This window comes from Typopeltis vanoorti, chromosome 9, assembly GCF_054136105.1.
Source record: "Typopeltis vanoorti isolate ZY-2024b chromosome 9, IOZ_Tvanoo_1.0, whole genome shotgun sequence".
In the NCBI taxonomy this organism is placed as follows: domain Eukaryota; kingdom Metazoa; phylum Arthropoda; class Arachnida; order Uropygi; family Thelyphonidae; genus Typopeltis; species Typopeltis vanoorti.
The window spans coordinates 112,832,143-112,857,522 of NC_143557.1; the positions used below are offsets into that span (position 1 = coordinate 112,832,143).

The 25,380-nt window shown below is 36.0% G+C and overlaps 1 protein-coding gene across 3 annotated transcripts in view; it reads right to left on the reverse strand.

Annotated features, from left to right (window-relative positions):
* Positions 1 to 3,080: 3,080 nt before the first annotated feature.
* The window catches only part of CIAPIN1 (cytokine induced apoptosis inhibitor 1), a 139,539-nt gene continuing 117,239 nt past the window's right edge, over positions 3,081 to 25,380 (reverse strand). For all 3 annotated transcript variants that reach the window (XM_090398154.1, XM_090398156.1, XM_090398155.1), the window contains exons 6-7: positions 23,525 to 23,668; positions 3,081 to 3,304 (exon numbers count right to left, since the gene is read on the reverse strand). In XM_090398154.1, coding sequence (XP_090254280.1) covers positions 3,096 to 3,304; positions 23,525 to 23,668 — 353 coding nt within the window. In that variant the 3' untranslated portion in view covers positions 3,081 to 3,095. The remainder of the gene's footprint in view (positions 3,305 to 23,524; positions 23,669 to 25,380) is intronic.

Below are 25,380 nucleotides of genomic sequence, written 5' to 3' on the forward strand. Positions count from 1 at the left end.
AAATCTAATAAATCTGGCTTAGGGCAACATGGAATAGACACAGATCACAGTATTCTTTGGTCTGAAACACACCTACATCATTGTCAGTACAAATTTGAGCATTTGTTTAAAGAGAGTGCTGAAGCCTTGCTTCACCACCTGAACTTGAATTGGAACGACTGCCTATCTTTATTGAAAATATGGGGAAAGTCTGATTGGAATAACACATTGTTCAGCTTTTTTTTTTTTTTTTTTACAGTTATGAACCTTTTCCCTCGATTATAATATTACACTTGCGTAAATATAACATTACACAGCCCTTTAGGTTTCAAATCAATCCATTGTTTGCATAATTAGAAGACTAGATATTTCATCTGGCCTTCTAATTAAATAAATATTATTACCTATGCCTTGTGTTTTCATGTTACTTATTTACATGAAAACACAAGTTTCTCTAAAAGAAAGATAAAAAATAATATCACAAAACATCTTGTCCACAACATACAAAATGAAGCACACATTTATTAACAACTTTACAGCCAGGGGAGGTCAAATCAGGAGATTCTAAGTTGGATTTTCACACGATGTATTAGAGCAAACATATGTACACATTCCACCTTTGAGTCAGAATGAGTCAAAGAGTGTATAAAATAAGAAAAGCTAAGATGAGCAGTGATTGATTAAGCTGCAATTTGAGTTTCTGTTAGGAATAGCAGGTGAAGTTTTGCAGAATGAAGGTAGTAAATGTAAATGTTAGTGAGGTTGGAAATGAGACCATGTATGTGCATAAAGTGATCTGAAAGGTTCTCTGAGGTTTAAAGTTGACTTGGGCCAAGCACATTCCCTATGCAATCCCCAAGTTTTGATTTTCAGGGTGGCTGTTAGTAGTACTTATTTTCACTAAGATTCCTCGTTTATAATCAACAGTTCATCAGGATTTTGGTGTTTTTCCCTCCAGTTAGCAATGTAATTAGCAACTTTGTTCCTGTTGGGCAAAGGTAAGATCCAGGCATGCTCGTACACATGATGGAGAACCTCTGAATTTGCTATTTACAGCAGTTATGAGCTCAGATCGTTGTTGGTGTGTGTCATAGGTCATTTTAACCAGCAGGAAGTTCATTCTATCTTTATGATTTACTCAGTCTTACTCATTACTCAGATTTATTAACAGTTCTAATAAAAAAAATCAGTATATTAACTATTCACTATTAAAAAAAAAAAAAATCTTATAACACCCCATTATTTCAAAATCAACCATTCCGCTGTCAAGTGAAGCTGTTATTATGGTGAAAGCCATAGTACATGATACTGGAGGTGTGTGATGTACTATTTACTTGATGTTGCTGATGACATGGGGCAAGGGATGTGATTTAACGAACTTCGTGACAGACGTGATGGTAGGTTACCAGTTGAATGTATCATGTACTATGGTGAAAGCCATAGTACATGATACTGGAGGTGTGTGATGTACTATTTACTTGATGTTGCTGATGACATGGGGCAAGGGATGTGATTTAACGAACTTCGTGACAGACGTGATGGTAGGTTACCAGTTGAAGTGTGGCAGTATCCAGAAAACAGTATCCACAAACAGCAAAATGTTGAGAAAACACAATATTGTAGGCTGTTTATAGAACAAGAGTTTTCACTCTTGAAGCAATTTAACTATATCATGACAGAACAGCAGCCACCAGGCTGCTGTTCTGTCATCAATGAGGTGAGTACCTCATCGATACTTGTAGTGAATGCAGATTGTCTTGCCTTGTCAAGAATTGTAAAATAGCTATAAAATTTAGCCTGAGGACAAATGATGATGTTTCCTAGAACACAATTTCTCCTCAATATGAGCCTCCACAGTTGGCATTCAGTCAAGGTACTCATACCTACACCTAATCAATGACTATGTCAACAGGATGCATCTGATAGATGTTACTAGACCACTCAAGAGCAGAAAAATATTGTATTTTGGATGGTCTTAATTCCAACTAATGCAATGTGGATATTAGATGGAGAGCTAGTGAAAGTCTGGGAAAAGAAATCACCCCATGTCATGGTCCAGCAGAAACAGGAAGGTAGCAGTACCATAATATGGGGAATGTTCCTGGGAATCTCTTGGAGTCCTTCATGTGCATCTCCTCAGATGGAACAGGCATGTTCCAGAAGGATAATGCACTGCCATGTTGTCATATTGTTCAAGATTGTTCACTAAACATGAAAGTAACTTCCAGATTTGTGGGATCCAAATTCACTCGACTGAGTTTCATATGGGAGTATGTGAATTAAGAGGTCGCATTTGAATCCTGCACCTCAAACAAATCTATGGGAAGCAATCCTGATATGATATGATACAGCATACCTCCTACAATATTGGAAGGTTCTTATATAAATCATGCCATACAGCATAGCAGCAGTTCTTGACTGGATCATGTATTTCTATGGTTCCTAAAATTATGCTATAGTAGCCAGCCATATGTATTAAAAGTGCTACCTTTTTTCAAAAACACTGAAATTTTTTATTTTATTTTTTTTGGGGGGTGGGGTGGGGGGGTGGATGACCATACAGTTCAACTTCTGTTAAGTTCAAATAAAGTACAATTAAATTTAATTGATGCTGAAAAATAGAGGGTTCGAAGAGTTTTTAAAACTTGAAAAGTGAATTTTATTAACCAACCTAGAGTGCAATGCATGTTTTGGATGACAAACTACATTAGGTTAATGATTTAAGTTTATTATCAAATGAATGATTTTCTTAACTTCTTAAAAATTATTTGTAATGAAACTGCTTGTGTATTCTTCCTACTGTGCAGCGACACAGAATCAATGTTCAACATTAAGATTTTAGGAAAGTTTTTTTAAAATTTAAAAAAATAAAATAATGACATCCAAGTGTTGAAAATGGTTCATTAATTAAAACCCATGCATCACACACACACACGGTGGAAACTCTCTCTCCCACTCTCTAGTTAGAGTTTCTTATCTTTAGTGCTACGTCCTAAGAGAGAGCACAAAAATTTACAGATAGAGGATTTTCCCAGCTCATTTTTGAGATAATGGATGACTGTTGTCATCAATACTGCAAGTTAGAAAAATGTGAACAATATCTTACCATCATATAATTAAAAAAGAGATATCACATTTATACAACTCTTAAAAATATAAGTTAGAAAAATGAAATAAACAAAAATACAAATTTTATTTACATTTCCACAAGCTGAGGTTGTCGAAGCTGTTACTTTGGTTTGATGAGCTTCTTGTTCTAGTTCCTCTGCTAAGCCACAAGTACAATTTTTGCAAGCTTTCCTTTTCTTTGGACCATCACAAGAGACTACAAACAATTAATAATATCCTTCATTTTATCATTCATTATATATATTTCAATGAAATTATCAAATGTAATTTTAATATACACATATCAAAAAAGTAGCAGAAGCTATCAAGGGGCTAAGAAAACATATGAAAATGGTAGTAAGGAAATATGGTATAAGTTTTATTTTGTATTTAAAGCAAACTGCATTTTGGGCTTTATTTTTATGCCTGGTGTCATTTGTGAAAGTAATCATCCAACTATATCTTAATGCAAAAAGTAGCAAATAAATTAATATTAATTTTTACTAAGTCTTAGAATATATGCTCAGTGAGTAATTTTTGGAAAAGAAAGAAACTACTTTGGAAATGTTCTATCTGAAAAGGTGCTCATTATTTGTATTCGAATGGCTCAGATCATCTGCTTAAAAGACTTCAGTGAATAAAGCATTTGTTTTTCTAGCTGGGTTTGAATTTTAACATGAATGACATGAATGTTTCCAAAATACTTTCCACCTCTGAACAATTATTATAATTATTATCTACCAGATCTCAAAAAGTCAACATACTCATCAGGAGAGTGTCTTTATCAAATATAACGTTCATACCTTAAAACGTAACATCTTCTATACAACAACTGTCCACAACTAAAGAGTAGATTATTTTCATCACCCAATATGACACCGCTGCTTTGTTTAATACAGAAAACATTTAAAAATTACATTAAGTATACACAACATTAAAATAAGTACTGGGAGGATGCTCTACTGTTTTAGAATAAAACATTTCATCATTCTATCCATCTATATGCCAATGTAAAACAGGTTATTGTGTAATTTTTTTTGTTCTATAGTTATGCCATAGGAACCTTTAAAGACTAGACATATACATCAATGTATATTCTATTATCCAAATCATCATTGGGTGATATCAACAGTGTAAAAGAACTCATGGATTTTGAAATGTGTTATCATAGGATGATATTTTATACATTTTATAAGAATGAAATGCAATAAACTTGCCTCCTACTCAGCTGGGTCAAGCCTTCTGGTCCTCTTCTAAGATTGTTGGGCATAACTTCTACCCTTCCTTGTTTGTCACCTTTTTTGTGTCCTGATGACCATGGTAACCTCACCCAAATAATCTTTATATTATTAAGGGATTTAGTCCAGATGGTATTCCTAAAGTTGTGTTTAAAACTTGTGCTACAGAGTGACACCCATTCTGTATCACCTATATAAGCTATCATATTCTACTGGCATCTACCCAAGAGCATGGAAGAAAGCCTACATTCAGCCTATACCTAAAAACGTCAACCATCTATCAACATATTACTTTCAACTCAGTACTTTCAAAAGTGATGGAAAAGGTTAGCAACAACCAGCTTCTTCATTACCTTGAGACTTGACAGTTAATTAGTGATCACTAATATGGATTCTGTCATTCTCCTTCTACAGCCGACTTCCTAGCTAATCTGACCCATCTTTGGACACAGCCCATGGAAAGATTCGGAGAAACTCATGTTATTACTCTCAATATTTCAAAGGCATTTGATTGTGCCTGGTACTGAGGCCTCCTGAACAAGAGCTAATGACCTTCCTCCTACACTGTGCGACTGGAGTGCCAGCTTCCTCACTGGTCATTCATTGTGTGTGTATGGTGGATGGCTTCCTCTGATCAGATTTCCTCATCAATGCTAGAGTTCCCAAGGGTTTTGTGCTCTCACCCACACTCTTCCTCTTTTATATCAATGTCATTTCTCTGACTACAAATCCTATTCACAGATTTGCCGATAACAGTACTCTTCATCCTGCTTCCTCATTCAATAAACTCTGCAGTACTCTTATGTTAGATACCTCAAGATTTTCCATAACCAGTCACTTAACACTAACATCCTCAAATGGAATGAAGACAACTTAGTAAATTTCAATGCCAAAAAAACTCAAGCCTGTCTTATTACTCACAAGAAAAATCATACCTCATCTCCCTTTCACTTTTGATAATGTTCCAGTTTCTTTTCAAGGTCAACTTTCTCTTCTTGGATTGACTGTCACATCCAATTTATTCTGGCACAAACATATTACTTACATAGCTTCTCTAGCCTCTAAAAAGCTTGTTCTTTTCTGTTCTAAATATTACTTCTCTTTCTTTCTCACACACTTTATGTGTCTCAATTCTGACCCATTTTGGAGTATTACTCCCATATTTGGGGTGGAGCAATCAAAACCTCCCTAAGAATTCTATACGATATTTCAGAAAAGGACAATCCACTTAATAGATATGTCGTCCCTCCTTTCAGTCACTTTATCATAGGCATTCTGTTTCAGAGCTGTACCTTTTCTATAGGTACTTCCATGGACATTGCTCCTCTGAATTTGCTGCTACCATTCCTCCACTTTCTTCTGACCATGTAAGAACTAGAGCAGCCACTGGCCAACACCCAAACATGTTGTCCACCTCCAAACACATCAAACTAATTTCTTATAAGCTTCCTTCATTTCATCCATTCTTTGGAACAATCTTCCCCATACTATTTTTCTCACTGAGTACAACCTCCCACTCTTTAAGAAACAATAACAGGTTACATTTTTTTCTTAGTCACATGCCCGCACACATGAAGCTGTAGTGTTATAGGTCTTGTGACCCTTCATGTGGGGGGGGGGGGGTCATCATATTAAAAAAAAAACACTTGTGACAAACTAGCGTGCTGCAGTGAACTTCCAACAGCTAATACATTCTTTTTGAATTGGACAAAGGGGTGGGAGATGCCTGGGAAATGTCTAGTGTTTGAGTTTATCATTCAAATGAAGTATGATGGTGGTGAATTTATAATTTCAAAAGTATTTTTATTTTTCAACATAATCTCCCTTAAGATTAATACACCTATTCCAACGATGCTCCAGCGCCACTATTCCATCCCTGTAGTGGTTCTCAGTAAGATCTGCAAAATACCCATCTACAACTGCAATCACATCTTGATTCAAAGAAAAACGCAACTAGCGAGGAAGAGTTTTAGTTTTAAAAGAGATAGAAGTAAGAGTTGGAACATCCACCCTATTTCCCAAATCTGGAAAATAGGGTGGATGTTCCAACAATTCATAGTACAGATTCCTTAATTTTCCCACTGCCAAAACACCTTTGTGGGCAGGTGCATTGTCCTGATGAAAGATGATTTTTTTCTTCTGTAAACCGGGTCTTTTCTCACGAATTTTTTCATCTAGTCTGGTTAAAAGATCAGAAGAATATTCCTCAGTTATAGTTTTACACTTTTCAAGATAATTAATAAACAAAATGCCTTTATTGCAAACTAAATTGCAACTCGCAATTTAGCATCCCAAAACACTGATGCCATGACTTTCCTGCTGATGGAACCGACCTTGTCTTCTTTGGTGCTGAACAACCGGCTTCTGTCCACTGTTTTGACTGCTGTTTGGATTGTGGTGTGTAATGGTGAATCCAAGTCTCATCCATAGTAATAAATTGATGCCCAAAATCAGTTTTATTCTTGTTAAAATGCCCAAGCACTGTTCAGAGATTTTCATGCGAGTGCATTTTTGATCTGCTGTGAGCAAGCATGGCACCCATCTTGCACAATTCATGTGCAATTCTTCATGCAAAATATATCCTACGCATTCTGTAGAAATGCCTATAGTCTCAGCAATTTCACGCACTTTGACTCGCGGGTCATCCATATTGTGCACTTCATCAATGATTTCTGGTGTTGTTACACTTTTTTGGACATCCTTCACGTGGATCATCTTCAAGGCTGGTACGGCAATGTTTAAACTCGGCAGCTCATTTCTTAATTGTTGAAAACGATGGAGAAGAGTGCCCATAAACTTTTATGAACTTCGAATGAATTTCTTTTGGTGTTAAACTTTCTTTTATAAAGAATTTTTATAATCGCACAATACTCAATTTTATCCATTTCAAGGGATACAAACAACACTTTTGCTTCAGACAGCTGTATAAAACAAACTACTTGATAGAATGACTTGCAATTTCACATGGATGCTTATGACAGATGTACCAACTTAGAAGAAAAAAATCTTGCCAATAGCATTGCCATCTATGGTCGAGGCCGAGAACTTTTCCGACCACCCTTGTATGCAATACTCCTGGATAATATAATACTTCCTACACTACAGTTTTATAGAATAGACCAATGTTTCTTTCAAAAGAATTATAAAAATGGAGTAAAACTCATAAAAAAAACTTTATTACTATAATAAAGTTATGCAAAATACAGTAATAAAGTTTTTTACATGATTTTTGTGCATTTATTTTACAATTCTTTTGATTATGCAATTTCATGGTATTTCATTATTGAAACAAATGTTTCTTTCAACATATTTCATATCACACTGCAAATGCTATTTCAACATGTTTGAGGAAAATTGTGTGTGGAGAAACTTGAGTGGCTTGTATAAGTCCCAATCTAAGCCCAACAAAACTTTGAGATGAACAGCAATACTTGATATGGCTAGAATATCCAATGTTACATTGCATCAAACAGTTGACTTATTATCACGAACTAGAGAAAATATACCTGGCAGGGGGATGTTATGAGGTTGGTTGGTTTACTGGCAATAAGTTCATGCAACACCAAACCAAAAGTTACAGTAGAACATAAGTTAATAATAAAGTAATAGTGAGATAAATAGTAAATAACTTTCAGAGTGGTTAGCATACCTGCTGTCCAACCAACAGGCTGCAGTTCGAATCCAGCCATGGGCATGAATGTTTGCGATTGTCTTTAGGTGGGAGATGAATTTCAGTGCTCAATGCGAGACAACCACTCTGCTTTTTGGAGATTATTATCATAACACCTGACCTCCATGGAGTCAGAGACTCATCGTGGGAGGTACTCACTATCGCATACAATGCTCATCCAACAGCGTCTGAAACTGATTCAATGTATCCACATCCACAACAGGCAATGCATTCCATTCCACTCACCAACTACCTGCCATGCAAAGAACCTGCTTCTCACTCCTTTGCTCACACCCTCCAGCAATGGCCTCTTGTTCTACTCCCCTCTCCAATTCTATGAAAAATCTCTTCCATGTCTATCTGATAACAACCCCTGACCAGTTTATGTCTCAATCATATCCCCCTCCTCTTTCCCTATTCACGAGGCTCTGCAACTTACATTCTCTCAATCTGTCCTCATGCTCCACATTCCAAAGACCACTGACTACCTTTGTGAATCTTCTCTGTACCCTTTCCAACATATCCTCGTCGCCGTGAAAACATGGTGACCAAATCTGTGCACAATAATCCATATAAAGCCTTATACAATGGAATCATAACCTCTCTATTTGTGCATGTCAGGGTTCTCTGCATCATTGTCATTATTCAATGTGATGTCTTGACAACTTGTGCAATGTGGCCCTGAATTTCTGTCATTGTCTGCCATCACTCCTAGATCTCTTTCATCTCCTCTACTTCTGTTAAAGTTTCTCCACCAAGTGTATACCCATCATTGCTTACCAAATCTCAAAACCTTACACTTGGCAACATTGAACTGACAGTTCCACTTACCTGCCCATTTATGCAATCTATTCAAGTCCTCTTGTAAGGCATTAACATCAGCCTGACTATGCACTGCTCTCCCCAGTTTTGCATCATCTGTAAGCAGCTAGATATCACTAGTCAAACCCAACATCATTAACATACAAATCGAACAACAATGGCTCCCAAATGGTTGGCCAAGTGTATCCACTCTCCAGCCAAAAGGCTGCAGGTTCGAATCCCGCTGTGGGAATGGATGTTTGTGATTGTCTGTGGAAATACTAGTAGCGTGGTTGGCAGTAGATGCCGCTGGTGTAGTTACGGTCAGTGGAAGTTAGTGGATTTGAGTGGTGGAGATGGAGAGTTGTAGAGTAGGCACCCTCCCTCGATGAGTCTTTGGACTCCCTGGAGGTGTCACATAATAATAATAATAATAATAATAAAACTGACCCCTGTGGCACACCACTGGTGACCTTTCTCTTTCGAGTTACTGCACCCCCCCCCATATACAACTTTCTGATACCTATCTGACAGCCAGTCACTGATTCAACACAGAAGTCTGATATTCAATCCCATCTCTTTCAATTTATTTATGACCTTGTCATGTGGTAGTCTATCAAAAGCCTTTACAAAATCAAAGCACACCACTGTATATGCATCTCCTATGTCCAAGGTATTTATTACCTTGTTATAGTACATAAGTAAGTTAATGAAACATGATCTCTCCTTAACAAACCCATGCTGATAACCACAGAGAATACTGCTGTTATCAACCCATTTCTGTATCCTACTTCTCACCAATCCCTCCAGCACCTTCACCACAACTCCAGATATACAGACCGGTCTATAATTTGAAGCTACAGCATTATCACTGCCTTTATGCAGTGGAACAATCTGACCCTCCTTCCACTCCCTTGGAACCTGTGCTGTTGCAAAATTCTTGTTAAACCAGCATGCCAATGCTAGTTCCCTGGAACATTCTCTTAAGATGCATGGTGATATTTCTTCAAATCCTATCGCCTTCTGAAGGTTATTTCCTCAAATACCTCATGCTCACTCACAATTAAGCTATCCTCTCCTATGTCCTCTACATTTAAGTTCCTCATGATTCCACCCTGATCAGGATGAAACACACTTATAAATTGATCACTGAATACCTCAACAATGTCTTCTGCAGCAGTTACCATTCTATCACTTTCATCCTTAACTTCATCTTTCCATGATCATTCTTCCTTCTCTTGCCACATATCTAAAAAAACTCTCTAGGATTTTTCTTAGCCTGATTTGCCAATTTCTGCTCATACTCTACTTTTGTTTTCCTTACTAACTGAGTCACTCTCCTGGCTTGTTCTTTATATTCTTCATGTGACTGATTACCATTATTCATCTTGTACTCCCTCCAAAGGACTTTCTTTTTCCAGATTTTGTGCTTAAGCTCCACATTCATCCATTTTACACCAACCTTATTCAGCCTTTTGGCCTTTGGGATACATTCGTACATTGATGCTGTTATGTATTTCTTTGTAAGTTCCCATGCAGCATTTATTTCTTTACTGCTCAACTCCTCGTTCCATGTTATAGCTCGAAGTTGTCTCCTAAGCTTGTCATAATCACCAGTCTTATAATTCCACATATATCCTTTCCTCGCAAAAGCTGCATATAACTAGTCACAACACAGGTGATTACTTCATGATCACTTTCACCAACTGGAGGAAAATGTGAAACCCCTCTAACAATTACATCCTCTGATGAAATGATGAGATCTAGAACTCTTGATCCTTGCATCCCTTTCTTTACATGCTGCCTGAGATGGTTATCTCTCAAGAATTCGAGAAATTCACTTTCCTTATTCCCAAATGCTATCTCTTCATTCCAATCTATACTGCCATAATTAAAATCACCCATAATAATTACCCTTCCTTTGTTCACTAATCCAAGTTGTTTATACATTTCTTCATCACCACCTTCCACATTCCCAGGCCTATAGCAACATCCAACTAAATATATCTTCCTATCAACCTCCACGTTACACCACACTGCCTCATAACCACTGCCACTATTTTCCCCCCTTTCATGTCTACCTTATGTGGGCTTAAATCCTCCGCTATCATCAGCAGCACTCCCTCTCCCTTCCTGCCTTTTCTATCCTCACAAAAAATACTGTACCCTTCCATTTCTATTCCAATTACAATATCATCTTCATTCAACCATGTTTCACTTATTCCAATGATTTGGAGGCAAATAAACTCAATCATTGAAACATTTCATCCCGTTTTTTTCTGATACTTCTGGCATTTGTAAACAAACACAACAGTTCATTTTTAGGTCTAATAGGCAGTCCTATCCAAACCATATATTGGTTGTGATTTCCCCACTACACCTGCCAAATTACCTTTATCACCGCTTACCACATATACCTCCCCAGTTTCCACTTCTCCACCCACACTGCAATATACTCCATCGTCATACACATTCACTGATCTGAAGTGTCTTGAAAAAGTTCTATCTGGTTTCTATAGCAGGGTCTCTGGACCATGAAAAAATAAATAAATAAAAATATAAAAAAAAGTAAAATCAATAAAAATAGAAATAAAATCCTTGGCCAATGGCATGAATGCACAAATAAACTTTTTGTGGGTTGGAGCCACATAAAAAACATGTTATGCTCAACATGTTTTTTATGTCTTTTAGATTTTAAAAAAATTAAGTTAAGTAATGCAGTATCTACACATAAACAGAATTTATAATCAAATGTGTTTGTATAAATTTTTGTAAAAAGTTAAGAACTTCATGCAGTGTGAGTCTGATAAGATCTGCCTGAATGTATAATGGCTCAGACAGATTCATAAAAGTTTTATTCCTTTGTCATGTGAAGTGCTAGCATTCCACCAGAACATGACAAAATGCTGAGACAAATGTTGCATTGTTATGCAGCTCTCAGTAAATAAGAATGTGTAAGATGACTGTAACCTATGCAGAGCCCAGCAAGAGCACCCCCCCCTCTCTCTCTTTCTCTCATTTTTTACATTGTGTTGACCATACTGCCAATGCTTAATATCAAGCTTAATCCTGCACACAATTTATTTGTTGCTTCCTCTAGGATGACTGCTATTGGATAATTCACTGTAATCTTATAAAATGTCTCTAGTCTGTATACAGGACTGAACTAAAAAAACAGTACATGGAAGAAGTGTGAGCTGATCTAGCAGCTGCAGTCTCATTTTCCTTAATTCCAATGTGTCTGAGGATCCATCATGAATAAACATCAAAATTAAGGTTCTTCATTTTTTTTTACAACAGCTGTAGAACCTCACAAAGTGCAAAATGCATATTGCAAAAGAGAGGAGATAGACTGTAAAGAATTTCAGTGAATCTGTATAAATCAGACATTTTTAGTAATGGTTTCTTTTATGTGCACAAGCTGAATAGCATGCAATATAATTACTGCAATCAAGTGTGAGCTGTTTGGTTATATAAGGTCAGGAAACACAGCAGCACAACCAACAGAGGTCTCAGATCTCAAACCATGAGATCTGAGATGGGTAAAAATTCAGAGTGTGCTGCTCTGTAAGCAGCAAGCAGTTGTTTAATGCTTACAGAGCGTGCTCGAGATCGATCTCAGTGATTAAGAGTTTAGTGCTGCTCTGTAACCATTAAACAACTGCAGGCAGACAGATGATGGAGTATGAGACTTCCTTAGTTAGTGAGAGGTTGCAGGAATGCAACTTCTTGTTAACTAAGAAATGGAATGGAATGAAAAACTGCCAAGGAAGAATGCTTTAATGTTTGGTGCTGATAACATTGTCAACATTTATGATAACATTTATGTCAACAACTTGCATAATCTCTTTTACATGCATACCAAAGGAATGAATGGCAGTCTGATGTGTAATATTAAACATAGAGTAAAATTACTAGTTCATGTAGGATGTTTTGGAAACGACTTTATTTTTAACAGAAAACTGTTTCCTTTGAAGCAATAGTAGCTATTCATATATCCTGATGATGAATAGAACCAAACCATGAGAGAGTGCCTTTCCTTGAAGAACTACATAACTTGGGACTAAAAATCAAGTTTTTGATTGAACAAATGCACAATACAGGTGAATTGAGGAAAATAGCTCTGCATGCACTCTGTAGAGCAAAGAATATTCAATGATGAATATGGACAAGGAAGTAAGCTTTCTATCAAAAAATGAGTCCTAAGAACTTGGCTTCATGCAATATTAGTTTGCCCCATCTTTTAATTCTGGATTTGGGTAAGGAGTGCATTTTGGGCAAAAGTGTATCCAGACACTATTTTTTTTTTTTTTTCTGTGAAAGCTTGAATCCATTGCTAAGAGCTCAAAAAGAGATACAATCAATGACTTGTTGAAGTTCTTTCAATAATTCTCATACTACAAGAATGAAGTAAGCTGTGAAGTCATCTGCATATAAAGTATTGCCTATGGTGGGAGGAAGTTGTTCAGTGATCGAGTTCACTTGAACAACAAAAACACACCCTTCTTGGGAAAATGGGCGGGATAAAATGCTTCCCACTTGGAACTGGAAGAATTGGCTAGAGAGAAAGCTTTTAATAAAGAGGAGGTGCTCCCTGAAATCAAGATTATATAGAGGTCTTTTAATGTGCCCTATCTCCAGGCTGTCATAAGCTTTTTTTTTACATGTCAAAGAACACTAAAACCAGATGTTCTCATTTTAGGAATGTGTCTCTTATACAAGTTTCTAAATTGGACCAAATGGTCCAACACAGAATGTCTACGAAAGACACACTGTGTGTTGGAGAGAAATTCACTGCTTTCTACATAGCAGAGAAGTCTTGCATTTACCATTTTTTATACTACCATACAAAACATAACAGGTCAGTGTGACAGGTTGACAGGCCCATCATGCTGGAATGAGAGAGAGAAAAAAAGCTCCCCCACCCTTAACAAATGGCTGATTATATGGCTCTAGCCCATTTGTAGAAAAGCTGAGAGCTGTTTCTCTTGTTTTCTTTCAAAACTAAAAACACATCCATTATGTTCCAAAGTAGATAAATGGTGGGTTCTATATCTACTTTTAATTTTCCAGATTTCATCTGATACAATTTTTGCACTGGTTGTTTGATTAATACATGATAAACTGGGTCCAAGATTGTTTTAGACTCTGACATCTAATGTAACATGGTTTGACCTGATGTTTAAATGCTGTGAGATATGATATGGTAGGTATCTATGAAATATATCTCATTCTATGTCCTAATCTTTTTTTTGGCTGCTTAGCACTCAGAGATCTGCTAAGACTTTGGATAGAGTGGAAATGAAAATAATGTTTTTGGAAATGTGGCTGTTGCTGCATGTACAATACAATACAATACGTAAGTAAAAAGTAAAGTAAAGTAAAGTCAGTCACTCTGTCTGTCTGTCAGAGATATATATATATATATATATATATATATATATATATATGATTGCTTTATTGATAGATGTTTGTACTGGTGCCTCAGCATTAAATTTTGCAAGATGGAAAAAAGTATTCCAGTCAGCCTGTTCCATTTTCCATATGGTAATTCACATAGGAGGGCATGTGTTCCTGTGAGGACAAAGTACAAATTGCAGGAAAACGATTGCTTCCATGCATGTTCTCTATCTCTCTGACATCCCACATGAGCATGGCAGGGAAGCAGATTGTAAGATCTATTGTAGAATATAAGCAGATAGGCATATGGAATAAGGTAATGAGTCTATTATTAAGAAGGGAGAGGTCATTATTATCCAGCATCTACTCACTGATATGGCCTTGTCCATTTGTGTTGGCACTACCACACAGTGTTGTGTCCATTCAAGTCACTCATAAGAAGTATGAGCTGAGACAGGTGCAATATAAGGCTATCAAGGTTGATCTCGTTTAACTCAGAACCTGGTGGTAATAAATAGAACATATTGTAATAAGAAATGCCATGGATAGGAAGGACTATCTCCAGTTCTGTCTTTACGAATAACAGTGAACTGCTTTTGGGTGGGGTCCTCCTGAGAGAAACATATAGGTCTGTGTTTCTTGATATTGCTGATATTTTAGCAGCATTTATGACAGTTCTGAGAAAAGGAAAAACCCAAAGGTGCAAGTGAAGAAACAGGATTGTACTTGTAAAAGGAGGTTAAGGAGAAAAATTTTAATGATGATTCTATGATAAGAGGAGTATTTAATAGCTTAACTAAATCTTGTTTCCCTGGTATGAAAATTAATATTAGTGAAGCTGTCAGGGTGCAAAAAAGATAAAGTGAAAGTATTGATTGTTTAGCTGGCATTAATGATCTGAAAGATGAAAAATATATGAGAGAAGTTATGAAGGAGTTACTGGAAGAAGCAAAGAGGAAGAATGTGAGGATAAGACTAAGTTTACTGCCTCTATCATAAAAGCAGGCAATTTGATGGGCTTCATTTAAACAGATTCAGAGTTAGGTGTCTAGAGAGAGAGCACTTTCATTCAGTAAGGGTATGGAAGTGATAAGTTAGAAAAAACTAACGATATTAGGTTGGATGCTAGTGATATGTATGCAGGCACCCAAGAGGTGAGTGATAGTAAGGACCAAAAAAATGCACAATCTAATCTCTCAAGAGAAAACAGAATGGGGTACTCAATACAAGGCGTAAAGGTGGTTATGAACTCAAGAGGATGCTACAATTTATGTACACTAATGTTGGACGTATTGGGAATAAGAGTGAGAAGTTTCTATCATTAGTTGGTGTACCCTCACCCTAAGTTAAGTGAGAATTGGCTGAGAGCAAATGATTTAGTTACTAGAATAAAATGTGAGAGGCATAGTATTTTCAAGGAGGACAGAGAAAACAGAATGGAACTGATAATGATGATCATGAAGATGATTACAGCTGATGAATGAACTGCAGTCAAAAAAAGTATATCAGGAAGACAGTGTGTGTGTGGCAGTTCATGAAACAATCTAGTGTGCAATAAAAACCAATAGGACCAAATATACAGCTGGTTATTACTATAAACTAGATAGTGAAAGAAATGACATGGAAGACATGCTTCAGCAAATCAGCAAAATGAGTGCAGATTCAGTAATCGCTATGGAGACTATAACTATGGAGACAGAGTGGAAAGGGTAATGATCACATGGCAAAAAGGAAATGGAATTTATTTATCTAATAAGATATAATTACTTAAAACAGTATGTGATGCAGGAGAGGGTATGAGAGTTACATATGGTCACAGTATCAGAAGATCTGTCCATAACCAAAGCTTGATCATAGTGCCTCTGACTGTGGAGAGTGAGCATGTAGTCTTGACTTGAGAGATTTCCAAATGTGGAATTTTCAGTTACAAAGTAGTATATATGGAAATACAGGGCAAGTGATTATGACAAGCTTAGAATGCAACCTGAAGTAGTACCCTGGGGGGGGGGGATATTCAAGCTACATCTGAAGTAAGTAATGTCGGAATGTATACCTAAGATTAGGAGGAATAAATCAGGTAGGAGTTAGATGGATGAGTAGTATCATCAAGCACAAGCTAAAAATGGTGTGGAGAGTATACAAGAGGAAAGATGCTCAGCAAGCTCATGAGTAGTACAAGATTTGGGCAAGAAAAATGACAAACATGGTATGGAAAACTAAATCTGAGCAGGCCAAAGAGTTCTTTTGCTATATGGCAAGTAAAATGAAGAATGACTACTGAAGGATAACTTTAGCAAGCATTGAAGGTAATGAAGTGGCAGAAACAAACAAAATAGTTGAGTTACTACAAAAGATCTATTGCCAAGAACAAAAGTGACAAGAAATGATGTGATAATAGAGGGTGATGAACAGGAAGTAGTTAGGATATTGCAGGATGTCAATGCAAATAAGGCAGAGGGATTAGATGGGGGAAATCAGCTCACATATTATGAGAACGTGCAAAGGAATTATTATTGCCTCTGACTAGGCTGTTTACCTTAAATCTCACCTCTAGTAAAGTCCCAATGAAATGGAAAGAAGGAAAATAGTTCTGCAAAATTCTTGCATAAATGTTTAGTTTATTATGTTAATTTTATTACAGTTGTATGTTTAGTGAAAATATTTAATGAGGAATACATTTTGTTATGTGATAGAGTAATCTAAAAAGATACATACAGGGTGTTCGGGATAAATTTGACAGTTTCGTAAGGAAAAAGAAAATCTTCTTTGTATCTATTAAATTTAACGAATTGACAAAAAAACATTACAGGCAGAGTTAATTACAATACTATCAACAAGATTTACTCAAAATAACCACCATTAGCATCGATCACAGCTTCAATTCTGCTTCGGAACCTCGAACAAGCTGATGCTACAGTCTCCCTGGGAAGGGCCGCAAAAACTGTTTTAATTTTATCCATTAACTGGGCTTTTGTATTACTGGAAGTGCGATTGGTGTCTTTTTCAACTGCGCCCCATACAAAATAATCCATGGGGTTAAGGTCTGGGGAGTTTGGAGGCCAAACATTTGGACTGGTGAAGTCGTAGAAATTTTCAGACAACCATTTTTGACTTTTCCCAGAGGTGTGGCAAGGGGCCGAATCCTGCTGCCATACATACGGCCTACCATTGCCTACCCTTGTTATCCAGGGCTTGACTACAGTTAGCAACTCCACGAACAAAGCCCGAATTCCAATGCCAGGGTTCTTCAACACCTGTTCCTGCAGATTTGCGAGGAATTCTGCTGTACGAACGCAATCAGATCGTCTGCTAGGGATCTTTCTTCTTGCTACATCCTCGTAGTCACCATTGCAAGTCTCTAGTTCATGCCTGATTGTTTTTACTGTATTCAGGGAGCATTGGGCAGCAGTTGTAATATCTTTATTTTGATGGCGGGCACGAATCATCATGATACAAGTTATTCTCTTCCATGATTCAGGTGGGTTCCAGCTATCCATCCTTTCTGACATCTTGTATGTGAATGAAGAAGGGTCCAAACTTTTAAATGAAGAGAAGTGTGTGTTAATACATGTAACTTACGGAAAAATATAATTAATTATAAATATGTCAAATTTATCCCGAACACCCTGTATATATGTGATTTCTTTGCATTTCGTATTGCAATTATGTGCATAGTACTATTGGAGATGCTATGTGATTAAGAGCTAGCAATATTAAAAGAGCCTTAAATGTAATTAAATAGTACACTTGCTTACCATATATTTTAATCCTTAGGGAATAACACAGCAATGTTGTATGTACATTTTTTGTAAGTTTATGTTACAGTAGTGCTCGTATGTCACACTTGTTGTACAACATGCATGCACGGTGGCAATGGCAGATATTTTGTCACTTGAGTTCCGCTTTGAATCTCGGTAATAGATAGACGCTTCAAATGTTTTTAGAACAGCTATCACTGGGTAACAGGAATACTAGAAAGTAGAAAAGAAGTCAAGCAAGAAAGAAAGCCGAAAGCGGTCTAATAAACACCCGAGTTAAGTTTACTCAGGAAAGATTTCACGTGCATCTTTAATTACTCTCCAAAGAAATGGAATCCTGAAGTTGATAAGTGAAGTACAGTATGATATATTACGCCTTTGTATAGGAAAATATTATGTCCATAATGAAAGGCAAAATATATGTATTCCAAGGAGCAATATGAATCTACAGTGAAACAAGGATAGAAAAATAAGAACCCCCCTCATAGTGGACACAAGAAGTTAAAGAAGCAGTCATGGAAAAGAAGAAAGCATATCAAAAGATCCTAGCAAATAAGTTGGCAGATGCACTAAAAGAAAACAGAGAAAAATGTAAGAGAGAGAGAGAGAACCTATGTATAAATGTAGCTAAACAAAAATCATGGGAAGAATTTGGTAACTGAGAAGAGACCTCCACATTTAAAGGAATGCGGAGAACTGACCAGGGCTTCCTACCTAATGTCCAATCTTCACTTTCTTATGGTGCACCCTGTTAGGTATCTATCTGGATACTGAATGGATGAGGATGGGCTGGCAATTTGAGATTTAGCCGACCAAATTGTATTCTTATTGGCTTAAACCAAAAATTCAAATGATGGTACAACATGACAGAATTTCATGCCGGCTGGGGCGTCGTCCAGTTAAACAAGGCCCGCGCTGTTTTTGACAGGGAACCAAAGCAAACAGTGAAAAGGCAGCTACTGGAATAAATCCTAAAACACACACCAACTCAACATCACTAGAGTTAAAGATTGGTACTATCAACATAAGAAGCCTGAATGGCAAAGAAATGGAGCTAGTTGAAATGGAATAAGAGAGAAAGATGTATACAAGACAGTGTTCAAACTAATTTTAACTTATGGATCTGAGAGCTATGTTAGAAATAAAACACTTCCTGAGAAATATTAGGGGCATGAACAGATGGCATCAATGAAAATATCATTAAAAATGAGGATATTAGGAAAGAGCTAATCACAGGTGGTATGGTCACTTAAACAAAATGGGCGAGGAAAGATTAGCAAAACAAATGTTCTCTGCCAGGAAAAAGACCCAGAGGAAGACCAAGATATAGGTGGATTGATACAGTAAAAAGTGCCTTAGAAGACAGAAATATAAGATCTGATAATATTGGAGTCTGACAGGTAACAGATTGATTTGAAGGAAAATTGTAGATAGGAAGTTAGTAATGATGCAGGTTTTTCATGTATTATCATATTGTTTGCACCACCTGAGGATACATGTCAAGAATTTGATGATGACAACAGAATCAACAAAGCCGGTATGGTAGGAAGTCAACTGAATAAGTTTATATGGAATAAGAGAGAAATTAGTCAAAACACCAAACTGGCAGTAATACAAGATAGTATTTAAACCAATTTTTAGTCATGGATCTGAGAGTTGGGTTAGAAATAATGCACTTGATCAAATGAGACCAGATATGAGTTTCTGATAAAAAACAGGAGAGTGAACTGATGGCATCAATGACAGAATCATATTAAAAAGGAAAAATTAGAAAGGAACCCGACATTGTTAGCATTCGAGAATGTGTCAGCAGAGCTCATCCAAGATGGTATATGGCCACTTAAACAGAGTGGATGAGGCAAGGTTAGCAAAACATGTATTTGATGCCAAGAAAGAGACCAATGTCTAGGTGGGTTGATTCAGTCAGATGTGTCTTAGAGACACGAAATGTTAGATTTGACAATAATGGAGTGCTTACAAGTAATAGAGTAATTTTGTGGACAACTGTTGATGGAAGATTTATAATAATGTAAACTTAATCACTTGGTGCTGTTATAGTAACCTGAACATGCCTTGAGGCTAAATATCAGGAAAGTGATGATGCTGACAATGACTAAAAATTGAGACTAAATAGCAGAAGCATTTCTTCTATAAGTTTCCATTCAAGATGCAGCGGATATTTCTCATGTTCTTGGCAATTTTTAAAGTTTTTGTCTTTCTATTGCTAATTTTCATAAAAAATTTCTTACAGAAATTACTCGATTTAATGAATTTATTAAAAGTATAACACCATTTGCATCAAGTTAATAGCAAACATTAATATCTCCAACTTTGATGCAAGGTTTCATGTCACTTTCTGTTATAGTGTGATCCACATAGATGATGAATAGAGAGAGAGAGAGAGAGTAGATAGTGCACATTGTCTTACACTTGATTTAACAACAAACCATCTTCTTGAGCCTCCTTCAATTCTATCTGCTGACTTACAACTTAAATATAGACTATATATTGAATTAAGAACTGAACCAAATTGAATTTCTAAAGTCTGTCTATGTATTGCTTTGTATAATACTATTTACAACCTATAATTGTATATTTCTGAACAGCTTTTATCTTGGCATCTTGTCATATATATTTTCTGGATCAAAAAACTTAAGATTTGTTATACTTTCATAATTTCTCAACCATTCATCTCAATTCCAAAAAAATCAAATCCCAGAGATCGTGAGAATTAGAACCATAGCTTTAATTTCACATGCTGAAATTAAATTGAAAGTGATCCAACAAAGGTTGGAGCCATATGTGAATAGAGAAATGCCACAAGAACAGGCAGGCTTTAGGAGAGGTAGAGGAACTAGAGACCAAACAGCAAACATGAGATGGATTATGCAAAGAGCAAGAGAATTTCAGAAGAAAGTATTCATCTGTTTTACTGATTATAAGAAAGCTTTTGATTGCATGGATCACACACCAGATTGTGGATCGTAATGCGATCAATCAGAATACCTAAACATCTAATTCTCTTGATAAGAGAGCTATATGACAACCAAAAAGCTTCAGTAAAAACAGTCTCAGAAGGGTTGTATATTGTCGCCCTACCTTTTTAATATTTATAGTGAATATATTTGGAAAATGGCTGATTTAGACAAAGATACCACTGGAATTAAGATTGGTGGCAGAAAATAAATAAATGATACAACCCTCATAAGCAGAAAACGAGGAAGATCTGGAGCAGTTGATTGTATTGGTTAAGACAGAAAGTAACAAAGCTGGCTTAATTTAAACATCAGCAAAACAAAAGTGATAGCTTGTGGTGATTTAAATGGATTTATAATGGAAGGAAATAAAACAGAAATCATTGAATGTTATGATTTACTGGGGTCCAGAATCAGAAATGATGGTAAATGTGAAGATGAAATTAAAAGGAGGATAGTCATTGGAAAAAAAAAAAAAGCTATGTTAAACCTGCCAAAAAGTATGAGAGATAGAGGTGTGAGTAAGGCCATGAAAGTTAAAATTGTCACGGCAATGGTATTTCCACAAGTGATGTATGGATGTGAAAGCTGGATTATTAAGATGACAGAAAGCAAATTGATTTGTTTGAATTATGGGCGTGGAGGAGACTATTAAGAATACCATGGACTGCAAGAATGATCAATAAGAAAGTTTTAGAGAATATAAAGACAGAATGCTCCTTGGAGGCGATGATCACTAAACAGAAGTTGATGTACTTTGGACATATTATGCAAGCTGATGAATCATTGGAAAATGCAGTTGTGTTGGGAAAGATTAAAGGAATGAGAAGAAGAGGAAGACCACAAAAGAACTTACCACCTTGAACTTACAATTATTGCTGAAAGAAAGGACAAGTGGGATGGAGAACCTTAGTTCACAGGATCACCAAGAGTCAAAAACAACTGGATGGTACATAACAATTTGTCTTAAAATGAAAGTCTGATCCTGATGACTCTGGGTTTGAACCCAGCTTGTTCTTCTAAAGTTTCTTATCCACAATTTTTCTTAGCCCATTCTCGAGTATCTTTACATAAATCTTATCTGGAACACTCAGTAAAGAAATTCCTCTAATTCTTATGTTCAGTTTTATTTCTCTTTTTATAGATGGATACAGAGCTCTACTTCAATATCTAGAATTCAAACTTCTGACCAGGCCTTTCGAATTATGCAATGTAGCCACCGTAAAACTTATACCTCACATATTTGAGCATTTCTAAGTGTCAAATATCATTTGCTCCAGCTGCCATTTCAGGTTTCTGATAGGTCTTATCCCAGTTATTGATGTGTATACTTTTTACATTTCTCATGAATATTTTCTCTCAATTCTGTCACTCCTTGTTTCATTCAACAATTCTCAACGTGACTAGCAGGTCTGGTTGGCTGATTGGTTAACATACCTTCTCTCTCCAACTTAGGCAGCAGGTTTAAATACCAACCAGGACATGGATGCTTATGATTATCATGAGGTTGGAGATGAATTTCACTGACTAGTATGGGATTACCTTTCTGTTTACTGGAGACTAGAAGTGGAACGAAAATGTTCCATGTTTGGTATTTAGAGGTATCCTGATCAATCTTGCCTCAACATAATATCTTGTAGTTATTATTTAAAAGACGGTCGCCTGGTTTTTTTGTTTGGACAACACCAATTATGTTGATCTGGTCCTTCTCTATTTTTTTGCCAGTTTAGTTTCTTTTCCATTGATACCTCTTACTCTAGCTGTTCCTGGAGTTTATTTTTCAATGTTTTTTTTTTGTTGTTGTTGTCTCCCATCCATGAAAGGTTATTTTGCAAGGCTGTAGTACATTTGGTACTGTGGGTGAACTAACAATTTTTTCCCTATTTTTTACTTTTTTATTTTAATTTATTTCTTTACATAGTCTAGAGACCAAACACAGAACTTTTTCAAACTATTCCAGGTCTCCAATAAGTGGGGTGATGAAATTCATCTCCCACCTAGTGACAAACACAAACATTCATGCCCATGGTGGGATTTGAACCTGCAGCTTACTGGTTGAAGAGCAGGTATGCTAACCACTCAGCCAACCAAGGTCGGTCCTGGTTTCCTAATAAAAGCAGCATGAGGGCACTTTTTGCTGAACCAGGCAATGTGCCAGCCACCATAACATTTCATCATGTCTTGCCATCATATTTCCTCTTTCAAAGCAAATTGCAACAATACAAAGATTTCTGTGAAAAGTTTTCCAGTTTGAAGAAGAACTTTATGAACAAGTGCTTTCTTTGAAGTCTTCTCAATGTAAGCTACCATTTTGAAATAAACAGCATGTGATCCAACATATTCTGCTCTGCCTATACCCAACAAATTAGTCCTGTGCTAATTGCAGTAGCATCAACCGACTATTAGTCTTTTTTTCTCTTTTTAATCATATCTTTGAAGTTTTAGTGAAATCAGAATTGTGTTTTGTGAATCATGAATCATAATTGCACTATTTTACGTTTTTACTTGAAATGGAAGTATATTCAAAACAAATTTTAATACAAATGTTGTATATGAAAATTTTTATACTTTTGGCTGCAAATAAAGAAATTCTACCTTTCAAAGATTCGGGATCAGGTTTTATGAGATCATCCTCATCCAAAAGTTGGTCCGAATCTATAAGTTCAACATCTTCATCAATGGCATCTGCTAATGACAGACTCCATATTTTTGACATATCATGAGCTGGTTTTTCTGAGGCTTAAAAAATAAATTTTTTTTGGCAAAATTGCAAACTACACATTTTAATGAAAAAATGCAATTTGTATTTAATGATAACTGCTGAGATTAACTACTAATCAAGAATATTTATTGACTAATCAAGGAACTGAAAAATTTTAATAATTTTAATAAATATCTTAAATATCAAATTTCATGCAATTTCAAGAAAGAGAAATTATTATAATTTTATTATTATGTGAGCATCTCCATTGAGTCTAAGATGCATTGAGGAAAGACCACAATGCATCTTACAGATGAAGCAACTCATGATCACAGACTACTCTCCACAAAAAAAAAAAAATATTTTGTCTTCACACTCTTGCTAACTACACCTTAAGCTAGCATTTCCCAGATTTTTCTTACGACAGAACACTTCACAAATCCTGAAATTTTCATGGAACACCTTGGCTATTTTGTAATGTATTAATAATTAATTATGACATAATCATAAAGAGTATTAGTACACTTATGTATATGGTGTGACATGTTGACAAATATAAAATTACATTTAAATCAGTTATCAATCACTGGACTAATGAAATCTTGTAGCATATTATAGTTTCCTCAGGCCAACATCATTAGATTAATTTGGGCTGATTTTCATTGACATATCCCATTCTGATCACCAAAAATTTATAATATTATTATAAGTACTTACAGGTGAATGCAGACCTTTTCGCCTGTGTGCTGGTAGTTTTCCCCTCCTTTTGTATCCTGGAGATCACTTTGTAGGCTGGAGGTGGATGAATCACTATCTGTTGCATCACAAACACCTTCAATAAGAGATTTCTTAACACCAAAATTAAACAAAATCCCTTGTCTTTTATTCATATTAAAATTTAAATCTGTAGGCCTATTACTTTTAAAAATCACGGCACTATGGTTTCGAAACAAGCACTTTCATGCTACAATACGAACTTGCGAAGAAAGTATTCAGCATTACTAGATTCGAGAACTGGCTACAGACTACCTTGATCTTCAATTTCAGTGGAAAAATTTTCTTTATACTTCCTTGCTGATTGGTCACTAATAACATTTGCAACATAGATGTTATTTTGTTCAGTTTTGAGAACAAGATAGGCATCCCATTGTTGCAATTTTTATGACTGGTCATAAAAATTGCAACAATGGGAGGCCTATCTGGTCATAAACAGCGGTATTCCCTTTCCCAAATTACTTCCATTTTTAGAAATTGTAGTATCATGGCTTGGTCACTGACATCATGGAACACAATTTGGGAAACCCTGCCTTAAACAACTTCCAGAGGTGATCCCCCCATTTTCTCTTATCCACTCAAGTATCGAAAGATTTCTCTAGCATCTACTCTATAGGATGCCCATCTGATAAATTACTGTGTTTCTATTACTTTTGCATCTATCAGTTAATCTTTGTACTGCAGCCAACCCTGAAACCTTCTGCCTATCCTCCAAGCATTCCAAAAATCTATCATTATTACCTCTGAATCCTTTCCACCACTTTTACATCTCCAAGAAATCAGAAAGCAAATCTGACCACAAGTCTCGACATCATATCAAAATCACATAAAGAAAAGATAATAACTTCCTTATCACTTAGTCCAGCATTATCTTTAAATCCCCTTGTCTCATAATTCCTTTTGTGTATTACATGGTTCCAATGTAAAATCTCTTGTAGTGAAAAATAGAAATATTTTTCACCTATATCGATTTTAT